Consider the following 11,297-nt stretch of genomic DNA (forward strand, 5'->3'; position numbering starts at 1 on the left):
TCGGAAACAAAATCGAAAACGGTAACTTCGGAAACGGAAACAATATCGGTATTTCGGAAACATCGGAAACGAAAGTTTGATGCGGAAAATACACCGGTAACGGTCGAAATTTAAAATACGATCGATAAAAATATTAAACTTCATAATACAACAAGTTGACAAAAGATCACAAAGACCACAAGTTCACAATTCACGATATAACAAGTTCACAAAGATCACAAATTTATAATATAAAAAGTTTACAAAGATCACAAGTTCACAATATAGCAAGTTCAAAGTATAACAAGTTCATAAAGATCACAAGTTCACAGACTTAAAGTTAAATTCACAATATCTACTCAATCTAGCTGACATGGCATGCTTACTTATGAAATATTTTTTCCTCACATAAAGAGTTTTTCACAACCTCACAGGAAAACCCTAAAACCTAGTGTGTGGAAAAGACCAAATCGTTAATCTCAACTGCCTTCCAACACCATCTATCCCAAAAAAATCTTAAGGTGTCCAAAAAATACAAAAATAAGTAATCCTTATCTAGAGACGTACAGACGATGCGAAAAATCACATGCTGGAAAATTCCGAAAAAATCCGAGACACAATTCTGAAAAATTACGAGACACAATTCCGGAAAATTTCTACAAAAACCGGTAACCGAAGGAAACGGTCGGTAAAACACCACACCGATTCCGGTAGAAAATTCCGAAAACCGATTCCGTTTTCGAAAAATACCGTTACCGATGAATCCGATCGAAAATTTTCGAAATCGGTTTCCGGAATACTGAAAAATTCCGAAACTGTTTTCATCCCTACATATTTGTAATATGATGAATAACTAACAACGTTAAACCATATTTGTACAAGTCTAACCGTGCATGCAGTGCCGGATGAGCAAGTCGACCGGGTGATGAGCAGTGGGGCGGGTGGGCAGCGGGGCGCCCGCGACTGGGAACGAGAGTGGAAGCGCACCGGCGTGTGGCGAGCGGCGCGCTGGTAGGTGGTGAGGAGTAGCCGAGTAGGGTGCACCGACGACTGAGATGTGGAACGTGGCAGTGGAGGGGCAGTAGGGCACGCTGACGGCTAAGATGTGGAACGCGGTGGTGGAGGTACAACAGGGAGCGCCGGCAGGTGGGATTCGGGAGGGAGGCAGCGGCTGTGAATATGGCGCGAATGCAGTGAGATAAGTTTCACGGATGGACGAAGGAGCATAGGACCGCGGCTGCAAAGTCCTATATTTAGGACCTCACGGTTAGAGTTCTTAGAGCATCTCCAACAATGCCTCAAACTAGTGCCTCAAATTGAAATATGGGGCTCTACACAGTAAAAACTACTCCAACAGTGCCTTATTTCATAATTTTTTGTCAAAAAATTATAGAGCACCCTTTCAAGTGACTCAAATATACTATACCGTAGTGGGCTGCCCTATAATTTAGATTTGGGGCTTTACTGTTGGAGCGAGGTGTTTTGTTGGTGCCCTAAATTCTATAAAATATACTTATTTTCAAATTATAGGGCATTTTTATAGGTCACGTTGTTGGAGACGCTCTTAGGGCGAGTTCTATCATTTTAGGGGCTCTGGACGAAAACTAATACTGAAGCCTCTCTCGTATTTGTATCTTTATGTACATATAGGCTTATGAATACATGATTAAAGAAATTATCATTTGATGTAAAAAATAACTTCTATTTAAGTGTAATAAAAAAATTTAATGTTTATAAAATGACAAATGTAAATTATAGTCCATAAACACGTGCACTTGATCTCAAGCTGAAAAGTTTTTCTGACATTTTGCATTTGATAGCACTTAGTGTCGAGTAAGATAAGTGTTTTGGAAAAAATCAGACTTTAGAACCTATATATTAGAGAACTTCGAGCTCTGGCTCTTCAACTTTTTTGAGAGAAATCCCATTCTTAGAATCAGGCCATCCACCCCGCACAACGCCCTCACGAACCGCTAGTGTGATGCTAGGTGAGTCACGAACCTTGTGTTAAGAAATTGATGAACCTGAATTAAGGTGATACGTGTCGTGCAATGCAACTAGCTTAGATCACGAACCCTCGATTAGAAAATCGATGAATTGATTTGGTCTCTACGGTGGTGAACACCGCAGCATGTGGTGATACGGGATAGGGCAACGTTTAGTGAGAGCACAAAGGTGTCAATTTGTTTCTTAAGTTTGCGTCGATTCGTTTCTCAGCCTCAGAAATATGGGTATATGATATATTTGGTGTTAATACTCCAGTTCCTCATGATCCAGGTAGCCAAGTCAGCCCAGTCAGGTGCAAGTTTCTGACATGGGATCCTCATCCAGGCGCAAAGGCCCGCTGCGTTACAATGGAAGTCAGCAAACTTTCAGCCATCGGTGCATGATCAATGTGCTGCTGGTGATAGTGTTCTTTCAGCCAAAAAAAAATAAATCTCAGCACCATCAGATGCGACAATTACTGGGTATCGACATTGAAGTATTCAAGCAAACTGATCAGGTACACATTTCAAAAGCAGCGCATGCTGTACTTCCAGGTCAAAATATCCAGCTAGCCTGTAATGTTTACGCTTTTCACTGGAGAAGAAGAATAAGAACATGGCAATCCTCCCATGTCTCGTCTACGTGGCAAATCCAGCCATGTTCAGGCATAACATTGCAGTACTACCCACTACTAACAATCCAGCATGTTCTCCAAAACCAAGTAAGCATCACACACACACAACAACGCACACGCACTCACTCACACACAGTATGCACCCCTGACCTCAACGTACACTTGCTGTGGGCGGGGGGCAGGTAGCAACGTACCACACTCAGATCAGATGACTAATAGAGAGACCGAGCGGCGGACGAAATATCAATCAGCAACGCTTCACGCCTGCTCCAGGTAGCTTTCCATGTCAGGAGCAGGGGGAGGTTGAGCAAATGGTGAATCAGGAAGGACCATCATATATAACCCTTGTCAAAAGCAACCAAAAAACAGAGAGAGAGAGAGAGAGAGAGAGAGAGAGAGAGAGAGAGAGAGAGAGAGAGAGAGACGGGGGGAAACTGTAACCATGGTGTTGAGGTAGCTTAGTTTTCTGTTGTCTTGTTTCTTTTCTGTTGTTGGAGAGGTGGCGTGGGGGTGGGTTTGTTTCCTTCTGCGGCGGCTGCGCTAGCAGGCCGCGCCCTTGTGGCACGACAGGGCACCGGCATCCAGGGTGATGGTGCCGACCATAGATGATGACTTGGCGCCAAGGCTGGACGCGCGCGAGTAGCTGGCTGAGGCGCCCGCGCCGGAGGGGGTGAAGTAGGCGCCGTTCAGCAGGAGGTCACCCTCTGATCTCCAGTTCCACCTCTTCCAGACAGTGTGAGCAGTTTCGACCCTCTTGGTCACCTGCACAGTTCGGTTACATCGGAAAAAGTTATTCTTTAGCTCATAAATTCACAGTAGCAAAGACATCGTATCTACAGTACCTCCTTGGCGAACGGGTTTGTGGGAGCAAGGTAGCGGTTGCCCTGGCTGTTGATGGTTGGCTCAGCGCTCCCGCCAATGGCGTACATTTCCCAGTGGGTGTAGTCGTTGTTCACAACATGGAAGTAGCCATGCCGGCACCTGAAACAAGAACCCTTGAGATTGTGGCAAAGGGGTAGCAAAATAACATTGTGTAACAAGAAATGAATACAGATCAGTGCATAGTGATTCTGCTGGATAGGAAAGAAAAAAAACAGACAAGGTTCACTATGCTGCTGTGCTGTCCAGTTCCTAAATTCACCTTGGCATTCTCTGGATGAGACCTTCACCGAAATGGTTGAAGGCTATCGTCACCTGCATTGCCTTGTCCTTCACATAGGAGTCACTGTGGCCCAGGAGCATCACCTGCATCAGTTTCAGTTTCACCATTAGATGAGAAATCCAGCCACCGTCAGATACTACAGCACCATCCTCAGCATAAGCAACTGACAGATCCTGTTTGGATTTGAGAAAACAATTCGTATGAAGAAATTAATTCTAAAATACACCTGTACTGGCACAAAACAAACGGATTCTTAGGCATATATGCGCCAAACTACTTAGAATGCTCCAAGTTTTCTATGTCTTCGGTGAACAAAACAAAAGGACCATCGCAACACGGGCACTTAATTATTACAGGGCGAGGACAAACAAACACATAGGATCTAGTAGGAGGATGTACATGTACTACCTCGTTGTGGTGGGTGAAGTAGTTGTTGGACACTGTGATAGCCGTGGATCCCATGATAGCATCGATCAGGCCGTCGGCGCAGTTGGAGAGCGAGCAGTGGTCCACCCAGACGTGGCTGGAACCGAAGATGGACACACCATCTCCGTCGGCCATGGTGCGCCACCCATAGTGGCTGGGCGAGCTGCGCACCATGGCGTTCCCCGTGGGCTTGCAGTCGTGGATGTGGAGCCCGTGGATGATGACGTTGGTGATGTACTGGATGGTGATGCAGGCACCATTGGCGATGTGCACGTTGGCGCCGCGTCCGTCGATGGTCTTGAAGCTGTTCATGATGAGCTCCTCCTTGAGCGTGATGACCATGTCCCGCTTGAAGATGATCCAGAGCGGCTCTTCCTGGATGACGGCGTAGCGGAGGGTGCCCTTGCGCGGGTTGACAGGGTCGTCATCGCTCGGGTCGGTGACCACGTAGATCTTGCCGTCACGGCCGCCGATGGCGTTGCGGCCAAAGCCGATGCCACAGTCGGCGAGGCGCTTCCGGTTGTTGTGCCAGTCCGAGTCGCAGCGCCAGCAGTCGTCGATGGGGTTGCCTGTCCCGCACGACAGGTACCCGAGATTTCGCCGGGCCGTGATGTTGTTGATGGACCTGCAGAGCAGCCATTCATCTAGTTATTCCGACTTTCCGATCCAAGCAGCATTGTCAACGACTCGATTTGTAGAAACTACTAACTATACAGAAAAAAGGAACAATGACAAATTGAGTTAGAATTTAATAATTCAGGTACTGAGCGATTTGATGCTCGATTTGATGCTCGATGCATGAGCCACGGAAATTCTAGATATAGCAATACTCATTTAGGAATCCAGTTACAGTAACTAGAAGACCAATGCAGCCAGCAGGAAACTTTTGCAGAACAGAGATACAATTCACTGGGACCAATTCACTGCTCATGGCCATTCGTTGCATCTAACATGTCGGTCAATAACGCCTTGTTGGCGCCAAACTTAACAAGAACACTTCTTCTTTCTTTCTTTCTGTCGGTGCAGCATTGTTTCTAGATCCGTCGCTTACTTTCGTGCTCCACTACAGAGCAGACTCAAATGTGAATCAGCTGCCGTTACCAGCTCAACCAAAAGGCCTTTACATAGAAACTTAGGTGGCGGGCGGGGAACAGAGATGGACGGAGAAACACCATGAATGCGCGTCGCAAATGCAGGGGCAACCAGGCAGGCAGGGCTGCCCCACACGGGGGCGTGGGGAGAACGTGGTGTGTCACTGCTGGCTGCTGCAAGTGATTTTGGCCGCCCGATGAGCCAAACCCGTTTAGGCACTAGTCAGTGTATAGATGGCCAAATGGGCCGTGCCTAACGGGCCGGCCCGAAGCACGGCCCGTTTAATAGTGCCGGGCCGGGCCCGGCACGAGAGCCGTGCCGTGCTTGGGCCGCTGCCTCGGCCCGTAGTGCCGGCCCGGCCCGGCACGATTATATATTTTTTATTTTATAAAACATATTATATATATATTTAGGTTTTATATTTGTTATTTACAACAAATACAGTCGAGCTGCACTGGTTAGTCCCCTTCGCATAGCGTTTCCAGCCTCGTAGAGTGAGGTCGTGGGATCAAAACCTCACGGACGCACATATTTTTGCTATTTTTTCTGGTTAAATGGAATAACACGGACAGTAAACGGGCCGGCCCGGCACGGTTACCAGGCCGCCGTGCCGTGCCTGGGCCGCGGCTGCGGCACGCGGGCCGGTCAGGCACGGCCCGATTATCGGTCGGGCCTAACGGGCCCGTGCCGTGCCGGGCCGGGCCGCCCGTTTGGCCAACTCTAAGTCAGTGTGCCTTGCCACAGCAACCGCACCGCCGGTCCGCGGCTGCACTGCACTATGCTCTAGAGCCTCGTTGTGTGCGGTGGCAGCTGCCGCGTGGTTCCCAGTCGCCGTGGACACGCCGAAAAAGGCTACGGACTTCATGGCGATCGACCTCGCCCGCCGGTTGCCCATCACGGATGTGCGGTGCGGCGCGGCAGGGTCCGTCGCCATAAAGAGGACATATCTGGTGCATATAGAAGACTGATGCATATGGTGCACATATTAAATCATTACTACTTATTTTATATCTAACGTCTATAGTTGATTATTCAATTTATAAATAACACCTTCCACCACTACACACCACCACGTTGGAGGGTGTCCTTAATAAAATATACCAAACAATTAGAGACGTTAGATTTAAAATGAGTAGTGATGATTTCTTATGAGCATCATGTGCACTAGATATGTTGTCCGCCATAAAAGCGCGCAGGTGTGGGCAGACAGTGCGTGTGGGACGTGAATGGCAGGCGGGCCCCGCAAGCGTTCATGCTCCCACGTGGCAGATTAAAGTACGCCGCTGCCAAACCAGATCTGCTCTGGCCATGGAACATCAGTATTCAGTATTCTTGTTCGTATCTTCTTTTTTTAATTTTTTTCGTTTTCTACTGTCTGAGACTGCCGGTGGGCCCGGCTATCCGGCAGTGGACAGAAAAAGACTACTAGTAGGCTCTATACTACACACTACTAGTTGTAGCCGAAAAGCAGAGAAGTTGGAGTGCTGGTGCTAAAAACAACTCGCAAACCATGCTTAGATCTACCATTATTTAAATCAGCAACAGCGCTTTCAGTCCGTTGGCGTGAATGATTGAAGCCAGGGCCGATCCTAAAAAGATCATGGCAAAATTTACAAGGAAACGGATGGGAAATTATGGATCAGGGTCCGGGAAAGAAAACTAGACGAGACGATACACGGAGCCGAATTTTTTATATTTTAGCCCTTCCTCGGAAAAAAATTCACGTTTGGACCTTAGAAAATTTTAATGTCAGTTTTGGACCCTTTGCTCGGCGCCATAGTCAATGGCGCCGAGGTAACACAGCTCGGCGCCATAGGCTATGGCGCCGAGGTGCGTGCTACGCTGGCCCAACCTGAACGACGTGGCGCCAACGTGGTACCGAGCTCGGCGCCAAGATCTATGGCGCCGAGCTCGGATATGTAACAGCAAAGTATGTCTAGCTCAGTCGGTAGAGTGCAAGACTTTTAACTTTGAGGTTGTGGGTTCAAGCTCCATCGTGGACGTATTTTTTTATCACTAATTTGTTTTTTTTGTTGTCTATATTTTTCGTTTATGTCGCTGATTTGTCCGTCCAGATTTATTTTTCATCTAGTTTTTTTGTTTTTGTGACCGATTTATTTATTCATCTAGATATTTTTTGTTTTTGTTTTTGTTTATTCAAACTGCGTGACGCAAGTAACATGCACATAAGTAACCCACCCTATGGAAGTACAAAGTACTTTATAAAATCATCAAGTCACTGTTTATTTATACCTTGTATATTTATATTTTGGACTCTAATTATAATCTTTTTGTTTATTAAGTATATTTATATTTTGGACTCTAAAACTCCAATAATCTAATGTATTCGAAATTATACTTTTTAATATTAATTAAAATTTATCATTGTACATCACTACTAATGTAAGATTAACACAATCATTTGTTTATGATATAAATATTTTTAACATTTTAAATGGTGTACTTTAGTTTTTAGTATATTATTTAATGTTTAAAATCATTTGTAATTAGCGAGAGGACGGAATCAAGCTTAAGCATGTGGGGTTTACAATGCACCAAGGGCCAGATGGATTATTCAGTACTATTAAACAAAATGTAATAAACAAATCAGTCGCAAAAGCAAAAACAAATCAAGATGAGAAATAAATTTGGACGGACAAATCAGCGGCATAAACGAAAAAAACCACGATGCACCATAGCTAAAACGGTGGCCGCTAACCAATGTAAGTACGTTTCCTTAAGCTTAATAAACGAAAAAAATATGGACGGATAAACAAATCAGTCACAAAAACAAAAATCTAGATAAGAAATAAATCTAGACGGACAAATCAGCGACATAAACGAAAAATCTGGACAACAAAAAAAATCAGTGTCAAAGACAAAAAAAAGTATGATAACATGCCTATCATGGGGCTTGAACCCACAACCACAAGGTTAAAAGCCTTGAGCTCTACCAACTGAGCTAGACAAGTTTTGTGTACATAACAGAGCTCGGCGCCAAGATCTATGGCGCCGAGCTCGGTTCCATGTCGGTGCCACGACGTCCGTTTGTGCCAGCGTAACACACACCTCGGCGCCATAGCCTATGGCGCCGAGCTGTGTTACCTCGGCGCCATTGGCTATGGCGCCGAGCAAAGGGTCCAAAAATGACATTAAAATTTTTTAAGGTCCAAACGTGAATTTTTTTCAAAAAAAGGGCTAAAATATAAAAAATTCGGTACACGGAGCCCACGAAACGCGTACCAGCTTGTCAGCCCCGTCTTGGCCTTGACTATCTGTCTAAGAGATCACGAGTTTCTCCGTGAGGAGATCCCATACGCATATGGCCATGACATCCATAAGAACGTTGCCGTTCGCATCAAGAAGATGAAACAGGGGCTGCTAGTGCTAGACTAGAGAAAGGGATAAATCTATATTACGTAGTAAATCTGAGCGAGACACATGCTAGTTTGGATGAGCGGGGCCCTTCCGACGGTGGGGGCCCTGATTGAAGCGGAGCGACGGAGGAAGCAAGGAGGGAACGACTTACGCGTGGACGTCGTTGGCCACGGCTTCCGGATCCTCCACCGCGCCGGCGCCGGCGTCACCGTCGGCCCTGCCCCTGCACGAGCAAGAGAGCACAATTCCAAGTGAGTCCGCTAGTGATGTTGGACACCACCGCAACCCAGAAACACAGCATATGCAGATGATGTCAACAGCTAACACAGCGCTTTCAGTCAGTATGCATAGAAGATAGAAGTGAGCATATAGCTGAATAGCTGATCAATAAAAAAAGACCAATTTCGTACGGCTTGCTGCCACCAAACAAAGAAAGAGGAAAGTTTCATGTTATACAAATGGTTAAGCAATGGTACTCTACTCCGGCACTAGCAATTCATCGCACGGGTGGTGAAGGGGTTGCAAACTTTTAACGGTAGGAATAACAGGAGTGGGTGAAGCGGAAAAAGCAAGCGAGGGCGCGGTGAATCAACCCGTGCGCCGTTTCATCATCATCTGTGAGCAGCGGCATGGATGCATGCACGCCGTGGCCGTGCCGCTCCATGCGTGCCCTGGTCGGTCGCGACCCAAAAAGGCAACAACCACAGCACATACAGAACATCGCTTTGCGTACGCGAGACCGTACCCAATGCTGCACTGCAGCTTACCCAACCGAACTTTCTTTTGCAGCCTTTTTTTCACCCTTTGTAGCCAAAAGGGCAAAAACCAAATGAGTGCCTCCTCTGCTCCTGCTGGGTGCATTTGCCGGGGACACCAGGGGACACGCCGCGATCTCGCTTGCCCTCCCGCCGTCCTCCCAAATCTTTACCCCGCTTTACCGTGGCCGGTGCAGGACTGCAGGAACAAGGCGCGGCAACGGCACGTCGGGGCTTTGGACTCTTGGTTGCAGCAAATTACGAGACGACCCCTTTCTTTCTACTACCTGCCACCGTAACGAACTCGGCAACGGAAAGCAGAGCTGCAGAGAGAGCATGTCCCTGCTGTTGCGGCTGCTTTGCGCACGGCTCTATGCCTCTAATCCAAAATTGAAACTCCTCGTTCCGCTAGTTACCGCGCACCAACGTCACCCTAAAATCAAAATTTGGGTTCCAAAGTTTTTTAAGAAACCTAAAAAGAGATTATTAGCGGAACGGAGAAGTGACGCAGCCAGCTGCCGCCTCCGAGATCTAATGGGGACCGAACGTAAATCGAAAAGGAGAGCACTGGACGGTCCCGATCGCGAGCGCATGGACCGACGACGCACCGGATTCGTCCCACCGGGCAAAACCGAGGCACAGACGCAAAGGAGAAGAGCAGAGGATGGAACTGGTGGAGCGCGCTCACCTCGTCGTCGCCGCCGGCAAGGAGGAGTCCCGCAGCCACCGCCTCGCGCCTCCCGCCACCACGGACGTGCTCCTTTGCCTGCGACGAAAAAGAGGCGTGTGGGGAGCCGGTTAGTGCTTGGTAGAGGAGCAGGTGGCGCACGACTCCGCGCGGCACCACCTCCTGGAGCAGATAAAAAACAATTCGGAAACAGAGATCCCGCCGCGAGACGGAAATCGAGTGCATCGGTAGCAAATTTCACAAGCGAAGACAGACGAAACAGAGGCGAATTCTAGACCAAAGGCAACCGAAAGCACACCCAAAACCCCCAGCAGAGAGCCCACGCCCCACGGGCGCAACCGCATTACACGACGCGAAGAGCACTCACCGAAGGCCGTCGAGGACCCTCACCCGCCCGCCAGGGAGCGCCGCGCTGACGGCGACCACCACGAGGACGAGGAGCGCCGCGGCGGCGGCGGCTGCGAGCCCCGCCCTCCTGGCCCTCGCCGCGGACGAGCCCGCCGCTGCCATTTACCGCCCCTCGAGCAACGCACGCCCTCTCGAACTGCCTGCGTGCGGCGAGAGAGAAAGGAAGAGAGGAGCACTGGACGCGGGGCGGATGGAGGCGGAGGAGGAAGGGCTTTGAGCGCCGCGCCGATTTATATGCTAGTGCTGCCGCCGCTCCGCCCTCGAGCCCCCGACCAGTCGTACCCGCATTGCCCCTCCAGATTACCGGAGTCGCAAAAAGATCCCCCGACCGCGAGCGCAAGCACCCATTCGCAAATACGGTAAACTTTAGGGATGGCTGCGCCATTTCCGTGCCCTTGCAGTCGCGCCAGCTAACTACGGATTAGGAAGAAGACCTCCAGCCTCTTGCTGGTAACAAAAAGAAGGATCAGCTGTGTGTGTACGTGCATTACAGTTTAGGGCATCAATTATGGACGGATATTATTATAGAACTCCCTAAAATTTAGAAGTTTGAATTTTTTGTTTTTTAGCGATAACTATTGCATGTACTTTACATTAAGATTGTTGATTCGGTTCGGTGCAATTTTATATAAACTTAGGGGGTGTTTGGGACAGCTCTGGTTCCAGTTCAGCGTGAAGCTGTAGTGTATAATATAAATTTAAATAGTTTTAAAAATATTTGAAATACAAATAAGAAATAAAATGATTTATCTAAATATATTCTAAAAGTTTGCAACTTCAGCTTCACAA

The 11,297-nt window shown here is 47.9% G+C and overlaps 1 protein-coding gene and 1 non-coding gene across 2 annotated transcripts; both read right to left on the reverse strand.

Moving 5' to 3' along the window:
* Positions 1 to 2,442: 2,442 nt before the first annotated feature.
* Positions 2,443 to 10,692, reverse strand: LOC100273705 (uncharacterized). Its single transcript, NM_001148117.1, is given in 7 exon segments — positions 2,443 to 3,361; positions 3,442 to 3,580; positions 3,741 to 3,844; positions 4,170 to 4,812; positions 8,809 to 8,880; positions 10,101 to 10,178; positions 10,468 to 10,692. Coding segments are annotated over 7 exon segments (1,401 nt in total). The 5' UTR covers positions 10,611 to 10,692; the 3' UTR covers positions 2,443 to 3,139.
* On the reverse strand, positions 8,179 to 8,251 carry TRNAK-UUU (transfer RNA lysine (anticodon UUU)). Its single transcript has one exon. It is a non-coding gene; the product is annotated as a tRNA-Lys (tRNA).
* Positions 10,693 to 11,297: the final 605 nt, after the last annotated feature.

The sequence above is a fragment of the Zea mays genome, chromosome 10 (assembly GCF_902167145.1).
Source record: "Zea mays cultivar B73 chromosome 10, Zm-B73-REFERENCE-NAM-5.0, whole genome shotgun sequence".
NCBI lineage: Eukaryota > Viridiplantae > Streptophyta > Magnoliopsida > Poales > Poaceae > Zea > Zea mays.